This window comes from Phacochoerus africanus, chromosome 1, assembly GCF_016906955.1.
Source record: "Phacochoerus africanus isolate WHEZ1 chromosome 1, ROS_Pafr_v1, whole genome shotgun sequence".
Lineage (NCBI taxonomy): Eukaryota > Metazoa > Chordata > Mammalia > Artiodactyla > Suidae > Phacochoerus > Phacochoerus africanus.
Genome location: NC_062544.1, coordinates 13635214 through 13659717, shown reverse-complemented (window position 1 = coordinate 13659717; position 24504 = coordinate 13635214). Strand labels below are relative to the sequence as shown.

At 44.5% G+C, this 24504-nt stretch overlaps 1 protein-coding gene across 2 annotated transcripts in view; it reads left to right on the top strand.

Moving 5' to 3' along the window:
* Positions 1-4844: 4844 nt before the first annotated feature.
* Positions 4845-24504, top strand: part of TIMD4 (T cell immunoglobulin and mucin domain containing 4) — a 39257-nt gene continuing 19597 nt past the window's right edge. The window contains exons 1-5 of one of the 2 annotated variants that reach the window (XM_047775068.1): positions 4845-4950; positions 10295-10633; positions 13069-13344; positions 15546-15626; positions 16658-16738. In XM_047775068.1, the coding sequence (XP_047631024.1) occupies positions 4893-4950; positions 10295-10633; positions 13069-13344; positions 15546-15626; positions 16658-16738 (835 nt within the window). In that variant the 5' untranslated portion in view covers positions 4845-4892. The remainder of the gene's footprint in view (positions 4951-10294; positions 10634-13068; positions 13345-15545; positions 15627-16657; positions 16739-24504) is intronic. The other variant, XM_047775157.1, reaches the window with a different exon arrangement.

Below are 24504 nucleotides of genomic sequence, written 5' to 3'. Positions count from 1 at the left end.
TTGGAATTTTTCTGTGAAGATTTCTCTCTTCTGCTCCACTTATTTGTAGATTCAATTATGTATTATATTAGTATGAACTCAGAGATATTTATTATATACTTTGGGTTGTAACCCAGGACTATGTTATTTATTTTGTTGTTCAGTTTTCCAGCTTTGGTCACTAGGAACTGTTGCATTTGTCCCTGTGTCCCTTTAATAATACTACTGTTAAATTGTGGATTTTGTGTGTGTGTGAGCACATCCATCCTTTTTAGCACTGCAATATGCTCCAGATTCATCTTAAATATTTTCTGCCTCAGTTGTAGAATCAGCCAGTTTTTCAAGGAGCTCTAGTTCCTTTTATTGGAGAATAGTATTAGAAAGTAAGATAGAAGTGCTAGGTATACACAATATGTACATGTTTTAAAATAAATATATTCTAAATAATATACAAATAATTCTAAATTATTTAGACTAATTTTTTTATTTTAAAAGGCTTATTACTGGAGTTCTCTGGTGGCTCAGTGGGTTAAGGGTCCGACATTGTCTCTGCTGTGGTTCTGGTTACAGCGGTGGCATAGGTTTGAGCCTCAGTCTGAAAACTTTTGCATGCCGTGGGTGCAGCCACCCCTCCCCCAAAAGGAGGCTTATTACTGAAAATATAGCGAATCCCTTTCCTAGTCCTTCCCACAAAATGTAATCTGAAACTCCTTGGTTTTTTGATGCTGATTTCTACCTCCATGTTACTAATAATGTGCTTATGCTGATACTGATTGTTCGATTAACTTGGATATTAACGATTGACCTCCCATAAGGGTAAATAGGGTTTAACTCTCTTGCACCACCATCCTACTTTCTGTCTGTCCATCTTCCAATGTAATCCTCCTACAATTTTGTGTTAAACCACCAGCCAGAGTTTATATTACCATGACCATTCCTTCACATTGAAAAAGTGGACCAGGAGTTCCCGTCGTGGTGCAGTGGAAATGAATCCGACTAGGAACCATGAGGTTTCGGGTTCGATCCCTGGCCTCACTCAGTGGGTTAAGGATCCGGCATTGCCATGAGCTGAGGTGTAGATCGAAGATGAGGCTTGGATCTGGTGTGGCTGTGGCTGTGGCATAGGCCAGCAGCAACAGCTCTGATTAGACTCCTAGCCTGGGAATCTCCATACGATGGAGATTTTTAGGGTGCTGCCCTAAAAAGACCAAAAAAAAAAAAAAAAGTGGACTAAAATGACATTTTCCTTCCTTTACAACATTTTATCTTTCCTGGTTAAAATAATTGCCTCATTTCCCCCTTTTCTTAAGTTCCTAATTTCCATTGAATTTCATTCCAAATGTTCTAACCTGTATGTCAAAGATTTATCAAATCTATTTTCAGAATATCTAAATGCATAAGGTAATCTGTCAATTACACCCTCCCCTATCATCCCAAATCTTATTCCTCTGCCTTTGGGCTCCCTCTCCTTTGGTTGCTATAGCAACACCCCCCTTACCTCCAGTGAACTTCCTGGTAGTCACACCTTTGTATTGTTCCCTCCATTTGAATCCAGGATAGCCTTCTAACTTTTTGACCAAAAGAATACTGTGGAAATGATATTGAAAGACATCTAAGGCTAGGTCATAATCACTGCAGATTCTTCCTGACCCTGTTGGAATGCTCATGTTTGAGAAAGCCAGATACTATATAAGAAATCCATCTATTGTGATAGAATTTTTTGCCATAATATAAGGAAATCCAAGGTACCATGTGGAGAGAGACAGTTGCCTGTCCAGCCCATAACTCTTCAAGCCATTCTATCAACTTGTTAGACATGGGAGTAAAAAAGGCATCTTGGGTTATCAGTTATGTGAATGAACAAGTTATCATTGAACACAGTTATCATTAAACAGTCCAGTTTAGTCCTAAGTTAGCTCTATCTCCAGTCACTGCAACTGAATGAGAACAACCCAGCTAAGCATAATCAACCCAAGGCGTCATGAAAAGTAATACTACACTGCTGTTGAGGTACTAAGTGTGGAGTGGTTTGTAATGTAGCAATAGATAACGGAAACAGTTTATCTCTAGGTCTGCTATGCAGTTTCTTTTCTCCAATTTTCCTATGTTGGACGTCCTCTTTTCTGGATCCCATGATTTTTGGTTTTCTGGTGAATTTTCTATTATAGATTTCCCTCCATATCTTCCTAAGAAAGGGGGAAGGAGAATTTTGAATCTATCTATATCTGAAAAAGTCTTCATTGTACTCTTCCATTTGAGTAATAATTTGGCTGGGAAAGGATTCTAGATTGAAAATCATTGTCCCCTGTGAATTAGGAAAGCATTCCTGAATTATTTTCTAGCTTGGCTATTTAGATGCCCTTCTTTTTGTGGTATTGTTAATTTTGTAATTGTAGTTGATTTACGATGTTCTGTCAATTTCTGCTGTACAGCCAAGTGACCCAGTTATAATATACATATATTCTTTTTCTCACATTATCCTCCATCATGTTCCATCACAAGTGATTAGATATAGTTCCCTGTGCTATATAGCAGGATATAAACTCTTGCTCTTTTATTTTTTTTTTAATTTTATTTTTTAAACTCTTGCTCTTTTAAACCCTGTGCTCACAGCAACATCCTTTCAAAGCAATATGCTTTTGTTTTTTGTTTTTTTCCTCTCTGGAATCTTTTACTATCTTCTCCTGATGTCTAATGTTCTTATATTTTATGATAATATATTATCTTTGTGTTTTTTTTTTTTTTTCATGAAGTTTAGCCTTTAGTTGGCCTTCTCAATCTGGGGCCTCATGTCTTTTAGTTATGAGAATTAAGAAACATTTTCTTTAATAATTTCCTACTTTTGGAGTTCCCATCATGACTCAGCAGAAATGAATCTGACTAGCAGGTTTGATCCCTGGCTTCGCTTGTTGGGTTAAGAATCCAGCATTGCTGTGAGCTGCAGCATAGGTCGCAGATGCAGCTGGGATCCCACATTGTTGTGGCTGTGGTGTAGACCAGTGGCTACAGCTCCAATTTGACCCCTAGCCTGGAAACCTCCATGTGGTATGGGTGTGGCCCTTAAGAGACAAAATAATAATAATAATAATAATAATAATAATTTCCTACTCTCTATTTTCCTTTTTAATACTCTGAAACACCCCTGGCAATTTGACTTTATAGATGGGTTGTATTTTTTGGAAATTTTCCTAAACTATCTTTCAAATTTTCCATAAAATTTGGGAGTAAGTATAATCTTTTAAATTTCTAAGCGCTTTTTCTTTTTCTCCGATTTTTCCTTTTTACGGTTTCTCTCTTCTTTTTCTCTTTCAGAAGATGCTATTGTTACCACTAGGACTTTTTTTTTTCTTCCTTTTTAGGGCTGCACCTGCAGCATATGGGAGTTCTTGGGCGAGGGATCAAATCAGAGGTGCAGCTGCCAGCCGACACCACAGCCCCAGCAAGGCTGGATCCGAGCTGCATCTCCAACCTACGCTGCAGCTTGCAGCCAACACCAGATACTGAACCCATGGAGCGAAGTCAGGGATCGAACCCGCATCCTCGTGGATCCTAGTTGGATTCGTTATCACTGAGCCACGACAGGAACTCCTTCACCCAGTGTTTGTATATTCACCAATACTTTAGCATGAGAAATGGAAAGGCTTAAGGCTCATTTGGCTAGTTACAGTTAAATGGGATTACCGAAAAAAAAAAAAGTCTTGAACATTTGCACATCCTTAAATCCCCTCTCTGGGGCTAAGTAGCAACTGGCCACTGGTATGCTTGCCCTTAGGGTCACAGATCAAAGGAGAGGGTAGTAATTAAGATCAGGGGCTTTGGGTTCAGAAACTCTTGGGCTTGCGTTCTTTCTGCTTCTACAGCATTTTTGCTGTGAATGCTATTTACTTAGCTTCCTTAAGCTTCAGTTTTCTTATCTGTTAAATGGGAAAAATAATGTCTAGTTCTTAGGGTTGTGAGAATGAAATAGTATATCCATGTCATGCAGCGAAGTGCCTGGCATATAACTAATCATTCAACCACTAACAATGATGAGGATGATGGGATACATATGTTTTAGAAGACAACATCGGGCTGGTGAGCCTTGTTTTGATTCCTCCTTTAACTAGTTCTGTGGTCCTGAGTGTCTCATGGAATCTTCAGGGTCCGGAAGGGCCAAAAATCCCATCTAGTTCAGACCCTGAAATCTGCTTCATGAGTTGTCTTTTGTGTTCTTTCTCATCACGTGGTTTCACTGACAGGTGATGGAATTGGGTCTAGACCTTGGGCTCCTGTGTTACCTGAGCCTGCTCTCAAACTCTCACCATAGGCGTCCTCTATAGAACCTCTCCTTTCCTTGCCTCATAAACTCTAATGGTGGTTTTGATTTATGTGATGGCTGATGACAGTTCTGCTTTCATTTCTCCATTATCAGGGCCCGGGGCCCAAGGGTCTGGGCGTGGGAAAACCCAGAATGGCAACAGAACCTAATTCCCATCTAGCTTTCCTTTGGCTCTCAAGAGCAGCCTTTGTATAAACCACCCAGTGGGAGAGGTAAGCGCATTTTATTTAAACTGCATGGCATCCGGGAGGACAGCGACGGACGCACCGTTTGCAAGTGCGCAGCCGCACAAGCGCTCGCACCGATGCTCGCGCATGTGGAAGAAATCCCCTATGGGAGTGGGCAAAGCGGTGCGTGCACACCCACACCATCGCCCCCCACGTTTGCACACAAGCATGAGGGGCCAGGACAAAAGTGCTCAGCACATTTTATAATACATCCCAGATGAGGGAGGCCATTCAGGAGGGAGGAAAGGGAAGATGATGAGGCAAAAGAGAAATGAAACCAGAAGGTCCCGCCCTGTCAGCATTATCTGGAGTATAAGAAATGGAATTTGGACAGACAGACAGACTCCTGGGCCCTGCCAACAGTCAAAATGTCCAAGGGGCCTCTGATTTTCTGGCTGGTGATTGAGCTCTGGCGGCTTTGTCTGAGTAAGTGTTCTCATGGCGTCTTTATCTGAGTAAGTGTGCTGAGTCTTTCCATCCAGGAAGCCCTGGAAAGTGTGGTATCCTGTGATGGGTTTCTGTGCTTGATAAGGACCTCATAAAAAAGCCGAAGCCTGTTTTATTCCTCCATCCACTTAAGTTCTCTTCTTTGAAAGATCTCTCCCTTTCTTTGCTAGACGGGTTTATCTTAAGACTGGTTTGGGGGTTTTAAGGCTGGGGAGTAAGTATGTTCATACCAGAAATGGCAATTTAAGAAGAGGCACAGAAATAAGGGGTCAGACAAAATGGAGAAAAGACATGTTCTTTGCCGGTGTTGCTAGCACCGTCAGAGCCAGGGGAATTTGTTCTGGTAAGAGCTCTTGTTATAATTGTTATTTTTTGCTTTTGTTTTTGTTTGCTTCTTGGTGTGTTTTCTTTTACTGGGGATCAGGTGTCAAGGTGAGGTTTACCTTTTCCGCACATCTCTCCCAGGTTTGGGACGATGCAAATGTCCTCACTGCATCTGCAATAGGGCAGAATGCTCTGGGCTGAGCTGGAGTCCCATCTTGGTCACTAACCATGGACACTGGTGATTGTGGCCCTTCCATGTATGAAATGAGGGACATGGATAAGACCAGTTTTAACAATCCGTGATTCTAGGACTAGCCAATATCTAGTGTGCCTTGCCGTTTTAAAAGTTCATAGTTGTCTGCACATGAATCTTTCAAATGCACTGCGTGAGAAAACACCTGCATTCCAAGGAAAACAGGCCTCCGTCGTATTGTTCTGTGTGCCTTGCTTTCCTCTACAACTCCATGCACCCTCTGGTATCCACCTCAGTCAGGCATTTCCTGACCATGCAGATCCTCCAAACTGGTCTACGTGTTTCTGCTATGAGTTCCTGTCCTCCCTGGAGTCCCCACCCCCATTAGAGAACATGTCACCCTGTCGTAATGGGTCACTTTACTGCCTCTCTCCTGGATACCCTGTAGGAGTTGATGGAAAGAAAGCAATTCCTGTCCCTTTCCTTGTCATTGTTTTTGACTGGTCTTTGTCTTGTCCTGGAGACTGGAGGTGTGGAGGGTTTTATTTTGTTATGCCGATTGTTGCTATGGCTGGACACTGATTGAGTGGGCTTCTCCAGCCCTCCTTGAAGAAGACAGCACCTGGTGAATGATCTGGTTTTTCATTTGTGCCTTTCCTAAAATGACCATTTTATTTTATTTTATTTTATTTATTTTTGGTTTTTAGGGCTGCACCCACGGCATATGGAAGTTCCCAGGCTAGGGGTCAAATCAGAGCTGTAGGCGCCAGCCTACGCCACAGCCACAGCAACACCATACCCGAGCTGAGTCTGCTACCTACACCGCAGCTCATGGCGATGCTGGATATATTAACCCACTGATCTAGGCCAGAGCTCAAACGCACGTGTTCGTTACCACTGAGCCACAACAGAACTCCCTAAAATGACCATTTCAGAAGACAGTGACTGCTCAGACTCCTCAAGGATCACAGATGGAAGTGCTCTTAAAAGATGCCAAATCCGAAGGTCCCACTATGGTACAACGAGATCAGCAGCATCCCTGCATCGCCAAGGATACAGGTTCCATCCCAGGCCCAGCACCGTGGATTAAAAGAGCTGGCATTGCCACAGCTCTGGCTGTGACTTGGATTCAGTCCCTGGGAACTCCATACGCTGTGGGGCAGCCAAAAAAAAAAAAAAAAAAGATGCCAAATCAAACCTCTCACATCAAACCTCTCACTCTAGAGATGATAAAATTGAGGCCCAGATTAGGAAAGGGCCTTGCTTAAGGTCACCAGCTAGAGAGGGAACCAAGCTGGCCCCAGAACTCAGATTGTACCCCTTAATCCAAGGTAATTCCTGAAAAGGGAAATTGATTGGATGCCAGTGATTCCTTTGCTCCAGGATATTTTTGCCTCTGGAAGGAACAATTCCTAATCCTATGTCTTAATTCTGAAATGCCTGATTACTTGTACTAATTGTTTATTAATTTCAGGTGGTATTTAACACTTCATATGGTGTGACCTTGAGAACTGTTTCTGAGGCAAGCGCTATCTATCCCCTCTGTCTTAAGACATTAATGAGGTCAGGATTGATGTGGCTTTCCTCCAAAAAACACAAAAGCAGTAACTGGCAGAATGAGGTTTCCAACATAAGCCTAACGAGTGCTTTTCTGCCACACCTTCTTCCTTTTTTCAATAATAATTTTTAATCCAATGAGTAATACAGAAAACTTTGGTGAGACGGTTTAAATGTTGCAAAGCTAAAATCCCTTTGACTACGACCCTTAAGCCCAGTCTCTTTCCTCTGATCGAAGAGCTGCTGACACAACGAGTTGGGTGTGTGTCTCACCAGCCACTTTCCTATACATTTACCTTCATTAAGTTTGTACCTGCAAAAACCTGAAAATTGATTTTTTTTTTTATTTTGTAAAAAGAGTTGTGTATTTTATGCATCATTTTGAAATTTCCCCTTTTCATGCATTAATAAGGCTGGGGGGAATTCTCATCGTGGCTTGGCCGAAACGAATTTGACTAGCATCCATTAGGACGCAGGTTCCATTCCTGGTCTTGCTCGGTGGGTTAAGGATCCAGCATTGCCGTGAGCTGTGGTGTAGGTTGCAGACATGGTTCGGATCCTGAGTGGCTGTGGCTATGATATAGGCCAGCAGCTACAGCTCCAATTCAACCTCTAGCTTTGGAATCTCCATATGCCACAGGTGCGGCCGTAAAAAGACAAAAAAAAAAGCTTGGGGTTTTCATGCCAGTTGATGTCAATCTGTCTAATTCTATTAATCCCGTACATATATGTGCATGGAATGACCCTGCCATGGCTTAGCCACTCCCCACATACACACTGCATTCCACTCATGTACGTATGACGCTGCAGGAAACATTTGCAAATAGGTGTCCTCATGCATATGTGCTTTTCTAGAGCGGATAACAAAACATGAAATTGCTCAGGCTTAGCTATCTCACAAGCGTGTTGGACATTCATCGAAACTGCCCAATTGCCCCAGAGTGTGGCTGTACTAACTCATACGCCATTTCACTCAGTTTATTCCAGGAGGAGAAGTCATTTCCTAGGTCCCCATCTGGCCAACACTTGATAGTCTCAGTGTTCTAAATGTTTGCCAGTGAAATAGGTGAAATTTACTGACCACTTATATTTCCTTATTAAAAATGGCCCATTTGGTCCTTTGCCGGTTTTTCTATAGAGTCTTTCTTTATGGAGTAGTAGGGTGCCTCCTTACATACTGTGATACTTGGGAAAATAAGCTGTTGAATCTCCAGTAGAAATAATACTGTCACATATTTTGTATTAATTTGCCAAATATTCTTAGGGACAATCTCATATTTTTTATTTTACATTTTATTTTATGGCTGCACCTGCTGCCTATGGAAATTCCTGGGCCAGGGTTTGACCTACGCTGCAGCTGCAGCAACACTGGATCCTTTAGCCTACTGCAAGGGGCCAGGGATCCAACCTATGCCTCTTCAGAGACCAGAACAGCTGCAGTCAGATGTTTAAACCACTGCACCACAGCGGGAACTCCACAAGCTCATATTTTAGAAGCTAGTTTTAGGTGCACGTGTTCTGGGATGCTCACACAGCCGTGGGTGATGACAATTCTTTTTTCCCTGGCTTCTCGGGGAGGAGGGGGGCAAAATGGGCTTCCTGAGCCTTTATAGTCTGTGAAACATCCCCACTGTGGCAAGGTAAAGAGATGATGAATTCAGGGAAGGCACCAGTCTGGTCTGAACTTGGAATGAATTTTCATCGTGAGAGCCAACTCTGAAAAGCCCAGCAAGCACATCGTTTGGCTTACTACCAGGGTAACTTTATGGCTTGTGCCCACTTTCTCTCCAAGAGGGGTAGCTGCAAGTTGGTGAAACCTGGGTCAGGAAGGAACCCAGTGCCGCTGGCCGTGTCTTATACAACTTAGCCAACTAGGTTAACAGAGTTAGCGAGCGGAGAGTCTTACAGGAGGGTTTCTTGAAGAGACGCAGAGATCTAGATATCTAAGAAGGGACCAGATATCATCCAGAGGTACAACAAGTCTGTCTCTCCTTTCAAAAGCATGGTTGGTTCAGATGATCACTGGTGCTCAGTGAAACCAGAGCTTTTAATATTTGCAGCCGTGAAAATGTTTCACTGACTCTCAGAGATGGAAATGACCTTAGAAGAGATTGCCCAGTGGCCCGCAAACACTGAGTGAGTCCTCAGTGACGCCAGCATAACGTAGAGAATGTGATTATGTATGTTTCCATGGGGCTTGGCTGGAAAGGGTTGGGCAAAAAAATAGGTATTTTTTTAGTAAGCTCCCTGGGTCATGCTGATGAGCAGCTGAAATTGTGAAACACAGAAACGTCATTTTACATATGGTGATTATATTCCATTTCACATAGCTAATATGGTAAACCTAATCCTCCAGCATTTTTGTATCACAGCTGCCTTTCTAAAGAATTCCTACAGAAGTTCCCATCATGGCTCCAGCAGAAAACGAATCTGACTAGCATCCATGAGTTCGCAGGTGCCATCCCTGGCCTCTCTCAGTGGGCCAAGGATCCGGCGTTGATGTGAGCTGCGGTGTAGGTCGCAGATGCAGCTCGGATCTGGCATTGCTGTGGCTGTAGTGTAGGCCAGCAGCTACAGCTCTGATTCAACCCCTGACCTGGGAACTTCATATGCTGTGGGTACGACCCTAAAAAGACGAAAAAAAAAAATCTTTGAATGCCACCTACGTTTATATTCTCTAGCAAGATACAAATGGTCCAGAGCAATGAATTTCTACGTCTAGGGCCAAAAGGAGGGGAGGACAATGTTATATAATTCAGGGGCCCATCTACCTGCCATAGCACACTCTGGGTTGGAAGGAAGAGGGAGACCCCTGGGAAGCACTCAGCTGAATGTGATCACTGCTTATTGAGCTGCCATGGGAAGATGCTGTTTGGGACCTGTTTCTGTGAGTTAGTGGAACTGGGTTAAAGGATCTGGTTGGTCCATTGACCAATTAGCAATGGACCGATGGATCCATGCAACCGATTAGCTTGTTGCATAGAACTCAAGATCCTGAGTTTTTAAGTCAGTGAATCTGCTGTGGCCATGAGGTCAGAGACTCAGATAGTCAACTGTTTCCACTTGCGGGATAGAAGGTTGTGAGTTCAGAGCTTAGGAACAGTGAGGGGCCTGGTAGAATTCGGGCTCAAGAAACTTATACACTGTGACTCTCTTCATCTTCCTAGAAGCATGAATCTGCACCATCCTTGTGAGCTTATTTGAGAGTTTTAGTACCTCACGACCTAGTTTTCTCATCTTTTCTCGCAGCTTCAACTGCCGCAGAAATCGTCGTGACAGGGTTTTTGGATCAGTCGGTGACGTTGCCCTGTATGTACTCATCCTGGTCTCCTAACAGCAATAGCATGTGCTGGGGCAGAGGCCCGTGTCCCAAATCCAAATGCAATGACCTGCTTCTCTTCGCCGAAGGGAAGAAGGTGGCGTCGAGGAAGTCGGCCAAATATGACCTTCTGGGGAATATCCAGAGAGGGGATGTCTCCTTGACTATCTACAACACCAAGCCAGGTGACAGCAGTGTGTACTGCTGCCGCATCGAGGTGCCTGGCTGGTTCAACGATGTGAAGATAAATATTCGCCTGGAGCTGAGAGGTGAGCACAGAAGGACTCCTGCCTGTGGAGGGAGAGGTTCGGGTTAACGGGTCATGGATTCAGGGGGTGATGTTGGAGGAGCTGCAGCTTCTTTGGCAATGAGAGGGTGGATTAAATACGAGGCATGTTTATGACTAGAGGAGACACTATCTGGAGCCAATGGAGCCAAGAAGCCCACGGGAATGAGTGACAGAGTGGAAGGTGGAGGGAGAGGGCGGGGAAGGGGACCAGTGAATTGTAGGGCCAGTCTGAAGAGGGCAGCTGCTTCTTATTTAGAGGATTTTCATCTTGCAGAAATTTGGACCCAGGGTTTACAGATCTCCTAATTTTTATGTGAACTCGATGGGTTTTCAAATGTTGGCAAGGACTTCAAAATTTTTAAAAATATAAGCGTTCTCCTTGTGACTCCGTGGGTTAAGAACCCAACATAGTGTCCATGAGGATGCGGGTTCTATCCCTGGCCTCGCTCAGTAGGTTAAATATCGGGTGTTGCCTCAAGCTGCAGCATATGTAGCAGATGCAGCTCAGATCTGGCATTACTGTGGTTTTTGGCTGTGGCTCCAGCTGCAGCTCTGATTTACACCCCACCCCCCACCCCCAGCCCAGGAACTTCCATATGCCACAGCTGTGGCCCTAAAAAGAAAGTAATAATAATAAAAGAAACCACTAGGTGGAGGAAATAAAATGTGGCTTTGGGTTAGCTTCAGTCCATGAGGCAATAGTCTGCAATTACTGGCAGAGGGGAAAGGACAGGGCAATAGTCATGTCGGTTTTCAGGTGATCATTCCTTCTGTTGCTGTCAATTGCTTTTGATGAAATTTGCAACATGGCAGAACTCCTAAAGATTTGAGCTTCATGGGGGGCAGCCTATGGTTGAATTATGCAGCAATAATCACCTCTCCAGCCTGTCTGGAACAGAGCCACTCAAAGTCAGCTGTGTTCAGCCTGCACCAAAAATGAAGATTCTTAAGCTCTGTTCCTCACTGGTCTGGCATCTTGGAAGGCGGGGTCTGGCTGGCCAGAGGCTTCCCAAGTTTCTTAGGTTACTTTCATGCGCTCTAAAATTTGAGAACAACGGATGTGAATGCTTCTAATTAGAGAACTGTCATAAGCATTAGTATATTTTCTGCTCAAAGCAACTTTGTGAGATAAGGTATTATTCAGATTTGGTGAAGTTACGTGAAGCTATTCCAAGTCTTACTTTTCAAGCCTGATCTAACCAAGTCTTATTTTATGAAATACTGGTTGACTTCAACACTCAGTAAAGTCATTTCTAAGTTCGCTTGAAACTAATGATGTCTTTCTCGTCCATTAGTGTTTATGGACATTTGGCATATTTAAGAGATGGTGGTATCTGTAGAATAACTGTAGCTAATGGACTCAAATTCAAGTGTTTAGGGGGTGAGTGGGGGCTGGCATGAACTGATCTTTAATATTTGAAAGAGGTTCCCTTTTCACCCTATGTTGCACTCTCAGGGCTTGCTTTTTTTAGATTTTAATTTTATTTTGTTGTGGAAAGATTCAGCATGAGCTCTATGCTCTTCACAAATTTTCAAGTGTGCAATAACACTGTTGTTAACTATGGGTGCGATGTGTGCAGCACATCTCTAGAGCTTATGCATTTTGCTTGACTGTAGTTTTGCTTAGGCTCACTTTTGATGTGACCATTCATTTACGCATGCATGCAATGTTTTCAGAATGACTACTATGTGTAGCACTGTGGTAGTTGTTAGAGTTGTAGCAGAGAACAGAATATATAGCAGCTTTTCCTTCATGCTGTTTACAGTGTACTAGGAATAGAAGATATTCAATAATAATCAACAAATAAATGTGTTGTTAGGCACTGTAACACGTGCTGTGAAGGTCAAGTATGGGTGCAAAAAACCACTGTTTTATAGAATACAGAAGACCTCCTTGCAGAACTGTCCTCTTAGCTGAGACTCAAGGGTTAAGTAGGCGTCGGTCTAAGAAGACTGAGACAAGGAATCAGTTAGGACAAAGTTTCTTCTACTGGAAAGTCACTAATATGGTGAAAGCACTGAAGAAAGGCCAGTGGGTTGGGGAAGTGAGAAGAGAGTGGAAGCCTGAAATTGGAAAGAAAGAACCAGAGTAGGTGGGCTCTTGTGGGTGAGGTTGGGGGTTAGGTCTCTATCTCACGGGCAAGGAGGACCCAGTGAAAAAAAAGTTTTAAGTGGGTTGTGATGTAATTAGATGTGTCATTTTCAAAGATTACTCTAGCCAATGTGTGAAGAAAGGATGGAAAGGGCAAGACTGGAACTAAGAACCCCAATTATCACCGGCCTCTTAATGGTCCAGGTACATGGACCAGGTGAGCAGGAGAAACACAGAGAAATGGATGGATCTCAGGTATATCTGTGTTGTTTCCCTCTTCTTCATCTCTACTTGGCCTCAGACATACCTTCTATTGGTTACAGCCCCCACAACAACCACCCGTCGTCCAACCACCACCACCACCACCACCACCACCACCACCACCTCTGCTGCTGTGGCGACAACCATCGCTGTGCTTCCAACAACAGCCGTGACTACGCCTGACCCCACAACCAGAGCACCGCATCAGATCAGAACCACCAATGCCCTCACAACCACAGCAACTATGTGCCCTCTGACAACCTCAGGCTTCCTTCCCGAGGAAGACACGATTCCTCTGACCCATGAACCACCTACCGAAAGGCCCTTCCTCACTGCAGGTACCTGTTTCACCTGGGCATTCTCTCCCTTCTGCTGGTCACACATATCTTGGATGCCTTGGAAGAGGGTCCCCCTGCAGAATGGGGCAGCCCAGCGACTTGCTCTTGAGTGTGTGTGTATATGTTAGTTTGCTAGGGCTGTCGGAACAAATACCACAAACTGGGTGGATTAAACAACAGGAGTTTACTTTCTCATAATTCTGGAGTCTGAAAGTCTGAGATCAAGGTGTCATCATGTTGGTTCCTTCTGAGATCTTTGTCCTGGGTTTGTAGATGGCTGTCTCCTCTCTGTGTGTCTGTGACCTGGTCTCCTCTTTTTATGACAATGCTGCTCATATTGGATGAGGGCCCATCCATATGACCTCATTGTATCTTAATGACCTCTTTAAAGATTCTGTCTCTGGAGCTCCCGTTGTGGCGCGGTGGTTAACGAATCCGACTAGGAACCATGAGGTTTCGGGTTCGATCCCTGGCCTCGTTCAGTGGGTTAAGGATCTGGCGTTGCCGTGAGCTGTGGTGTAGGTCGTAGATGCGGCTTGGATCCCATGTTGCTATGGCTCTGGCGTAGGCCAGTGGCTACAGCTCTGACTGGACCCCTAGCCTGGGAACCTCCATATGCCTTGGGAGCGGCTCAAGAAAAGGCAAAAAGACAAAACATAAATAAATAAAAAAAAATAAAGATTCTGTCTCTAAATACGGTCACCTTCTGAGCTACTTGGGACTTAGGGCTTCAGCTTGAATTTGTGGAGGACACAATTCAATCCATAACTCTGTGTGTGTGTGTGTGTGTGTGTGTGTGTGTGTGTGTGTGTAGCTTTGCTAAATTGTTCTTTTTTGTTGTTTTAGGGTTTCCTTTTTGTTGCTGTTTTCTTCCTTTGTGCTTTTGAAAGGTCATCATTTTTGGTTCTCCAGTTGACCTCCCAGGAGGTTTGGAGATGCTTAGTAAAGAACCAGGAAATGTTACCCTGGGTCAGACTCTAGTTTCAAACTGCCAGGGGTTACATCTCTTCCTGGCCATTAGAGAGTGGTTGAGGAAAGACCTCCAGATGCCTTAAAATATACCTTGATGGTGAATTATCTTTCTTTTTCTTTTCTTTTCTTTTCTCTTCTTTTCTTTTCTTTTCCCTTCCTCCCTTCCTCCCTCCCTCCCTTCCTTCCTTCCTTCCTTCCTCTTTCTCCCTCTCCCTCTCTCCCTTCCTTCCTCCTGAAACTTTCTCTCTTTTTTTTTTTAAAGGCACACCCACGGCATATGGAGTTTCCCAGGCTAGGGGTTGAAGTGAAGCTGTAGCCGTGGCCTATACCACAGCCACAGCAACACCAGATCCAAGCCATGTCTGCTCCCTACACCACAGCTCGCAGCAACTCCAGATCTGTAACTCACAGAGTGAGGCCAGGGATTGAACCTGTGTCCTCATGGATGCTAGTCAGATTCATTTACCCCTGAGCCATGACAGGAATTTCATCCTGAATCTTTCTTGATCTTGCATCTTGGACCCCTCATTGAATAACTGGTTCTATTACTTATGGAAGGTTATCAAAGCTCTGATTTCTGAGGTAAGAATATTAGAAAATAATCATTAGATAGATTGAAGGCTTAGGCGCTTCAGCTGCCCTGATGGGGCCTAGATTAATTTAAACAACTTGACAAATTTGAATTGGCTAATTCTGTTATAATCTGAGTGGTCACCTAAAGTCCATGAATGCTAAGCCAATCTTTTCTATCCCTTTGGTCTTTAAAACCATCATCTTAGAATACAGCATTTGCAGTTTTTCCCTTTGATTCCTTTTTTTTTTTTTCTTTTATCTTTTTAGGGACACACCCGCGGCATATGGAAGTTCCCAGGCTAGGGGTCAGAGCTGCAGCTAGGCCTACACCACAGCCACAGTCATAGCCATACAAGATCTGAACCACGTCTGTGACCTACACCACAGATCATGGAAACGCTGGATCCTTAACCCACTGAGTGAGGCCAGGGATCGAACCTGCGTCCTCATGGGTGCTAGTCAGATTCATTACCACTGAGCCATGAAGGGAACCCCCCCTTTGGTTCTAAGAATGACCTACCATCCTGGAGGAAAATCTGAAATAGACATGGAAAAGCACAAACAACTATCAAAACAGCTCCAATCTGTCCACTCAGCACCAACACTTATTTTTTAGTTGCCTTTTATCAACGCTTTTTTTTTTTTTTTGATTCCAGAATCAGAAACTGTCCTCTCTAAAACCTCTCAAAGAAGCACTGAGGTGACTTCTACAGACACTGCCTCACTCATTTCCAAAGGTATGTGGACGGGGCTCTCTTTGTCTTTCCTCCTCCTTTAGACTGCAGGGAAACATTGAACAGAGTGTCCCTGGCTCAGATGGCTAGCGACAAGTGTTGGCTCCTGCGTGCCATGAGGCCCACAGGGGATGAATTTGTGTCAAGACTGCATTTGTGGCTCATGAGTTCCTCTGGATTTGAGAGAGAGAGAGAGAGACCCATTGACCTTGATGCGTTCCTGCATTTCTCCATGGAAGCACATCTCTAGAGTGTTTGCCTTTCCACTGGGTCGTGTTCTGCTATCTCATCCCAATTCCAAGCATACCAATCTTCTCTGTTGAAACCCCGAAGGGTGTACTCACCTGATTCCTTGACTTTTTATAGTGGGGGGAGAATTCTTTTATTCATTTCTCCTTTTATCCATTGGCCAGAATTCTTTAGGAATTTGCTAGAGCCCAGGGGCAGAGAATACCCTGAAAATAATTCACATCCTTGGAGGTGCTCGAGGGTACTGCCTGGGCTTGACTATCAGTTTTGACTGATTATCCTGTGGGTCTCTGGCGTAGGTTGTGTGACTTCATGGATATAAAGAACTTAGATGGGTGCCTGACACATTAGTAAGCATGCCTGTGGTAGCTGTTACCTTAATGGGGCTTACACTCTAGCAGAGGAAAAAAAGACATCTGTGGGGTCGATAAATCAAGGCTGGTGATAATACGATGTAAAGAGGCAGTAGAGTGCCTCATGTGTACATTCTGGCTGGGTACAAATCATGCCTTTTCTTTGCTGTGTGACTGTGGGAAAGTTACTTGATCTCTCTGGGCCTTAGCTTCCTTACTGGTCAAATGGGAATAATAAAACATCCACTCCGTGTTTCTTTTTGAGAAGTATATGGGAGAAATCATATAGATTATATAGAACAATGTCTGGCATGTACTCAATCTTAGTAAACATTAACTCTTCTTAATGAGGGGGCAGTGGGACCCCTCAAAGAGTAAGGCAGGCTTCTACCTCAATTTGTTTTCTCCTTTCCTTTTTTTTTTTTTCCCCAGAGACCAGAGACTGGATTCTCCAGTCAACGTCCCAGACATTGATGTGGGGACAGAGGGATTCAGTGACTTCTCAAACCAGAGGTAGGGGGGCTGTGCTCCTGCCAGTGGTTTGTCTGTGGCTGTGGGAACAATTGTCATCTGCGTGTCTTGGGATTGTGCCCTTTGGGTCCCACTGTGGTCACATCCTACATCCTCCCGCAGCTGGGATGAAAGTGAAACTTGCTCACAGCATCAGTGCTGGCTCCTTCCCTCCCTGGCTGGTCCCACTTCTGAAACCTCTCTGCTAGAATCCCCCTTCTTCCTCAGCCACACTGACCTGAAGCTAAGAATTTTAGTAGGAAAACCACTATTGTTTTTTCAAAATATGACTCGATTTTTAAATTAGGCAAATAGTACACGAGTGTATTTTTGTTGGGGATACATTTCTAAACAGTCTCAGTAAGATTCTCTTTGACTCCGTTTCTTTAATCCCAGTTCCTCCCCTGAATTAATCACTGATATTAGTTGAAGAGAATTATTTCTCAGACCTTTCTCTACTCCCTTATGTGTTGGTATAGGTAGGAAAGTATACCGACTTGTTTTCCATGTGGGTTTTTAAATTCTGCTCTCATACTCTGTGCAGCCTTCTGCATTTTATTCACATAATATTACACATTGAACCACTTTCATTTTTCACCCATGTAGATCTACATCATTATTTTAAATTGCTCTATGGTATTATCATTATTATTATTATTATTATTATTATTCTTTTGTCATTTTAGGGCTGCACCTGTAGCTTATGGAGGTTCCCAGGCTAGGGGTCTAATCAGACCCCCAGCTGCTGGCCTACGCCACAACCACAGCAATGCAGAATCTGAGCCGAGTCTGTGACCTACGCCACAGCTCAGGGCAACGCTGGATCCTTAACCCACTGAGTGAGGCCAGGGATTGAACCTGTGTCCTCATGGATACTAGTCAGATTCATTCTGCTGAGCCACGACAGGAATTCCTGCTCTACAGTAATTTATACTCTGGGTATTGATAGTAGCCATCGCCCATCGAGGGGCATTTTGGTTATTTCAGTGCTTCATCATCATGAATAGTCTGCAGTGAACATCCTTGTAGATGAGTGCTGCCTTAGGTGTTTATGCAAGTGTTTCTCCAGCTAGGGAAGTGACCAAGAGGGAGAAAGTCTAGGCTGAACGAAACGGGTGCTTTCCCATGTAATAGCTATTTCAAAATTGTCCTCCAGAAAGGCTGTGCCAGTTTATCTTCCCACCCACAGACTATCTGTGTTCCCATATCCTCCCTACCCTCAATGTGACCATTTCTTTAATTTTTTTAAAAATCTGCTGAGAAGAAAATGTCATCTCGTGCTTTTGTTGTCCTGATTAACAGAGAGTTGGAGTGCCTTTCTCTGTGTTTATTAGTCAGAAAGCAGCCATCCTTTAAATCTGTGAAGGAGGCAATGTAACAGCATTTGACAAAGGCTCAGAAGATGGAATTAGAGGGGCCAGACAAGAGTGAGTGGAAAGGGGAGAGGTTCTGAAGGAAGATTATAAATCAAGATGAAATGCAAGGGTGATCTCATGATGAAAAGCTTTGGCATGCGCTGACTCCTGCAGTGGGATGATGAGAAATCTGGACTAGGTGTCAATAACTAGATGCCGAGGATCCAGAACTTCTTTGGAATTCTCATGTGGCTCAGTGGGCTAAGGAGCCAGTGTTGTTACTGCTATTGGTGTGGTGCGGGTTCGATATCTGGCCCAGGAACTTCTGGATGCCATGGGCTCAGCCAAAAGCAAAGAACAAAACAGAAACCAAGAAAGAAAACTTCTTTGTCCATGGGGTGGGGTAAAAGTGGGGGGGGGCGGTATTTTCTGGCAGAAGGGAAAGTAGCAACTGGAAAGGGGATAGAGGATGGGCAAAGAGTTTTCCAAACATTATCATTTATTCCACTAAATCTTGTATTACTTTACATTGACTTGTGAGGAAATAAGAGGTCATCTGATGTGTTACCTTCTTCTCTAGTATCTGTAATAACTTCACTGCACTCTTCCTTGGTGAATCCTGGGAGAGAGAGCACTTGTTGCGATACCCAGAAGCAGTGCTGCTGAAGAGGAGCTTGTTACAGGATGGTGTATCAGTCTCTGTGTAACATCTGCTCACTGTGGAAGACACCAGGGTTTACTGAGCACATATCATGTGCTAGCACAGTGTCACCTGTTTTCGTGAGCTACTTCATTCAACCCCTCTTAGCAGATGCTCTTATCTCTATTTTATGTAACTTTCTCAAGGTCACACAGCCCTTGAGTGCCAGATCTAGGAAGTCTAGCTCTGATTCCATACTCTTAGATACTATTTTATTTTGCTTTACCTTTCTGTCTGAAATAAAAGAGCACATTCTTGGAGTTGCCGTTGTGGCTCTTCAGGTTAAGAACCCAACATAGTATCCATGAGGATGTGGGGTTCGATTCCTAGCCTTGCTCAGTGGGTTAAGGATCAGGCATGGTCACAAACTGCCACATCCTGTAAGTCCCAGATGTGGCTCGGATCTGGCATTGCTGTGGCTGTGACACTGGCTAGCGGCTATACCTCCAATTTGGCCCCTAGCCTGGGGACTTCCGTATGCCACAGGTACAACCAAAACAAAAAGGAAAAAAAAAAAAAGATCACGTTCTTGTCACTTATTCTTTCTTCCCATTGGTTTTTGTAATGAAACATTTGTAATAATCATGGTACCTACCACCCACTGAGGATTTAGCTTTCTATTAGGTGCTACATAAGCATCTTATTTAACTCTCACAGTGACCTTCTAGTCGGGTACAGATAAAATCCCATTTTATGACAAAGAAATGGAGGGTCAGAGAGTTTATTAGAGGAGCTAACAGCCGCCGAGGTCTGTCCTTGTTTTAACCCGATGGATTTTACATGTATTACCTCATTTGATTTTCGACAATGTCCTATGAGTGAGGTGGCATTATCACCTCCATTTTAGGGTTCATGAAGGTCAAATAACTTGTCTGGTAGCTGACAGACCTGAATTGCACCCATATCTACTCAACTCTGATGCCACTTTATCACTGTGCTATGCCGCCCCCCTTCCCCATCAACCCTCTGGAACCACTTAAAGAATGAGACTACTTCTTCATTCACATAAAAATGCTTCCAACCCATTTCAGAGAGCCTGCACGCCTCTGTGGGGGCTAAATACCCCCAGTTTCCTCCTCACTTCTTTGTGTAATTTTTGGATGGCAAGACCTTCATGGTTGAGGGTTGCTTTCAATCTTCCAAATGGAGCTTGTTGGAATGAGTCTTCCCTAAAATTAGCATAACCTAGAAGGGCAATCCTTTACCTCCTTTCTATGGCTGCCTGGAATGGAGTTCAGAGATGTGGAGTGATTTGCCCAAGATCACACAGCAAGGCAGAGAGAGAGATCTGGGACTCACACCCAGGTTTCAGGGATGTTATATTAAACTGTGTCCATGGATTCCTAGATGGGATTTGTCTTTGGAATGAACTGGGGAGATGGCATGAAGACCCTGGAATTATATATGTGTATAATTGTGACTGTGTCTATGTGCACGCCCATTTTTTTCTGGGGGAAAAGTCTAGATTCTCCAAAAATTCTACAAAGCCCCAAATGGTCAGGAACTGTGATTCAAACACAAACAAACAATAATAACAACAATAAAAATTCTCCTAGGTTTCTCCCCCTCCAGGTAAGGCAGTTATTTGGGGGAATAGCAATTCTTACCCCTCTGGGAAGCTTGGAAATCAAATCACTCCAACTAGCCCAAGGATTCATTTCATTTCGTGCTTGTCCACAGGAATGTGCGAAATGGTCCCAAATTGCTCTCTAAAGACCCAGCATCTCCACTGGGTGGGGACTTTGAAGCCAGGGTGAAGAAAACCCCACCACCACATAATTTCCTAAATAAAATGAGATGGCTTGGGATTAAGTCCTCTGCTGATTATGCCTCACCAATATCCCACATTCTTTTTTTCTGGTCCTTTCTTCTCCGTCTTCTGATAGCATTGAGCCGGGGTGAAAAGACTTCTACTGGGGAGAGTGAAGGCTCAGGGTTGTATTCCAATCCCATCATTTTATGATTTTTTTTTCTTTTTCTTTTACAATCTATGATTCTTGTTCTTTTCTTTCCTAAATCTCACTTTCCTCCAAGGGCTCAGTGGAGATAATAGGCATATACTTTTTCCAGGGCTGGTAAGGGAGGACATGCATGGGAAAATGCCTGGCGCATCTGGCTGGTTCATGAGCCCTCATGACGGGGTCTCGTCCTCTCCTTTCTCCATCTTTTCTGCTCTTTCTACTCACACCTTCGTCCTCAAGCCAGGCTGGCAGGGGAACCAGAGGCAACTAGTACCACCTCCCTGCTGACTTGCTGTCCCTTCTAAGTACAGACTCACTTTTTGGTTTTATGATTTTTTTTTTTTTAAACTGCTTATCACACCCATGAAGCAGCCGATGAGTGACAAAATTCCAAACTTGGGGAAGTGACAAAAGCTTTTAAAAACATCTCATGGGAGTCATTCTCTATTCAGTGTTAGAATGAACCTGTGATCATGAAAGCTTCTCACTGGCTCCTTTTCACAGGGGGGTACAGAACTCGCAGTTATTGGTTTAATTCCTGTGGGTAGGCATCGTTTATCTTCTGATGCCTCTGAGTTGTTCTGTCCTTCTCACGTCTTTCAACCTCGTGAGGCTCCTCTCTGCCATTTAGGCTTGGAGACCCAACTATGCCTGAAAAAGAGCTGTGGTCCACTTTGCCACGCAAGGGCTTCCTGATTTGTTTTATTTTTATTTTATTTTATTTATTTTTTATTTTTTTTTATTGGCTGAATCCACAGTATGTGGAATTTCCTCTTCCGGGGCCAGGTATTGAAACAAAGCCACAGCAGTGACAATGCTGAATCGTTCCACTGCCAGGCCACCAGGGAACTCCTGCATTATTTATTTTATAAGACAACTCCTGCTGCTCCAGGGCTCTCTCTACTTTAAGGTACATGTTATGTAGACATCATCTGAAGAGGCCCTAGCCAGGGTGGCAGATCCTCACCTCCACTCCATGGCTGCCTAGGAATGGAGCTCAGAGATGTGGAGTGACTTTCCCAAGGTCACACAGCAAGGCTGAGGCAGAGTTGAGACTCACACCCAGGTCTCAGGAGTTTTCAGCTTGGGCCCATGAACTTCTGGGGTGGTGGTATCTGCAGAAAACTGGGAAATGGAAGAAGATGGGAAATTGAGCCCCAGAAATGGGCAGCGATTTGAGAGAGGGCTGAGATCCAAGGTCAGTTCTGCTGACCCCATAAACTCTTGGTCTTTGTCCCAGGACTGGCAGCCACTATCTCCCCGCAGAGCTTCCCTGGGGGCAGATTTTCACATTTGCTCCTGAAGTGTTAGGATTCACTTTTTCTCAGCCCCTGGGTGGATCATTATACTTATTGGCAGTATGACGTCCAAGCTGTAGAATAATTTTCAAAAATTTTTTTTGGCTTTTTTAGGGCCACACCCATGGCATGCGGAGGTTTCCAGGCTAGGGGTCTAATCAGAGCTACAGATGCTGGCCTACGCCACGGCCACAGCAATGCCAGATCTGAGCCATGTCTGCGACCTACACCACAGCTCACCACAACGCCAGATCCCCTACCCACTGAGCGAGGCCAGGGATCAAACCCACAACCTCATGGTTCCTAGTTGGATTTGTTTCTGTTGCGCCACGATGGGGACTCCATAATTTTCAAATTTAATCCACCCAGAGAGGCATGAGGACTTGGCTGTCAACCCAGGAAAAATAGGAGAGGGGGAAGATTCCTCTGGTAACATCTCCCCTCCTTGAGATTCTTCTAGCAGCTTTTTCTTGGCCCCAGGGTTAGGATGGTGGGGAAGTGAGGATCGGGTGCTTTAGGAGCATTTGTTCTCTTTCTATATTATTCTGTTGTACAAAACCAGCCCCAGCTTCATGGTCCAGAGCAAGCTGGCCTTTCCACGGAATCAAAGGAGTCTCAGAGGGACAAGTGGCTAGAGATGGGATTTTAGCTCTTTATCTGGGCATTTGGTTTGGATACACGGAAATAGGTACCATGGTATTTGGTAAGGGCCTTTCATATCTGTCATTTGCTAAACATGGCTTAAGTTGCTTCTTCATGCATGGCTCAACATACAAAAATGAGAAGGTCTTGACCTTAAAGTGGTGGGATAGACAGGCTTGACCTCTGCTCTAAATTGGTGGGATAGACAGACTGGTGCGGAGCACACAGTCGTTCAGTGGGCTTTGTTTGGGGACAGAAGTATGAAAGGTGCCTTTGTGGCCCAAAGAAGGGAGAGCTGGATTCTCCCATGGATGGGAGGGCCGGGGTGATTATGCTTAATCATCTTGGAATGGGCTCTTTAAGAAGGAGAATGTGGCATTCCCATCTTGGCTCAGTGGTAATGAACCTGACTAATATCCATGAGGACGTGGGTTCGATCCCTGGCCTCACTCAGGGGGTTAAGGACCCAGCATTGCTGTGAGCTGTGGTGTAGGTCACAGACACAGCTCAGACTCTGCATTGCTGTGGCTGTGGTGTAGGCTTGCAGTGGCAGCTCTGATTTGACCCCTAGCCTGGGAACCTCTACATGCCTCAGATGCAGCCCTAAAAAGACAAAAAAAAAAAAAAAAAAGAAGAAGAAGCTTTCATCAAGCAGAGAACGGTGAACAGACAAGGGAGGACAGCAGATCAAAGACAGAGGGAGGCTTCCCTGGTGGCACAGCAGGCCAAAGGGTCCAGCGTTGTCACTGCTGTGGCTTCAGTTCTTGCTATGGCTCAGGTTTGATCCCTGGCCCCAGTACCTGAGTCTATTGTGGGCACAGCCAAAAAAAAAAAAAAAAAGACAGAGGAACTTGATAAGAGCATAAAATCTTTGGAGGTTGTTTAACAGCCTAGTTTAATCTCACGAAGACAGGGAGCTAGGAGTGGCCTAGATTTTTTTAAAGGACTTGATTGAAGTGCACCGTGTGATCTCTGTGTGTGGACACCCCGAAGGCCAAAGCTGAGTGATTGTTGGAAAATAAATGTTAGGAGTTCTTTCTAGGAGTTGGAGGGTGAATATCTGGAGGAGAGGCAGGGTGGAGGCAGAAGGTTCATCCTGGTAGAGGAGAAGGGGAGGGGGTCAAAGATGGGCAAAGTAAGATTTGGTCTAGAAGGGGAGATAGAGAGGGGAGTGAGGGTGGCATAAGGGAAGATGGAAGAACAATCCGATCCCACATCGACCTCCCAGGGAGGTAGGCCCAGGACCTCGACCGTTGAGATCATTCGGTCCATTTCTTCCAGACCCAGCCATTGACTGGACCGCCAGGGCGCTGAGTCAACAACTCGATGGCCCAACTCTTTCCAAGGCTCACAGCATGAGGACCTCTGGGAATGGGTCCAAGAAACTGAAGCCCCCAGAAGGCATTAGGGCTTGCTGGTGTAGTAGCCTCTTCATTCTGCACAGAAGCAAACTGAGGCATGAAAGGAGTTCAGAGAAGAGGGCCTATGTAAGACTCTTTTCTGGCCCCCCCGGTCAGAGCTCTTCCCCCTCGGCTGCACTCTTCTATTGAAGGCAAAGTCGAGGCCCCATCAGAACTTGGCACTTTCTGGGTCCTCAGTTGATCGAGGGCTTAAAGAACCTGTAGGAGGCATTGCCATGCTCAGAGCACATTCAGCAGAAGGTAAGACAAAGGCAGAGGAACAAAGCAAAGCTCATTTTCACTCACAAATGCCATTGTTAGGAGGAAAGAAATTGGATGCAGTTGGTTTCAACGTCAACATCTTTCATTGAGGCATTAGCTGATTTGTTTTATCTCTCATGCCCAGCACTGTT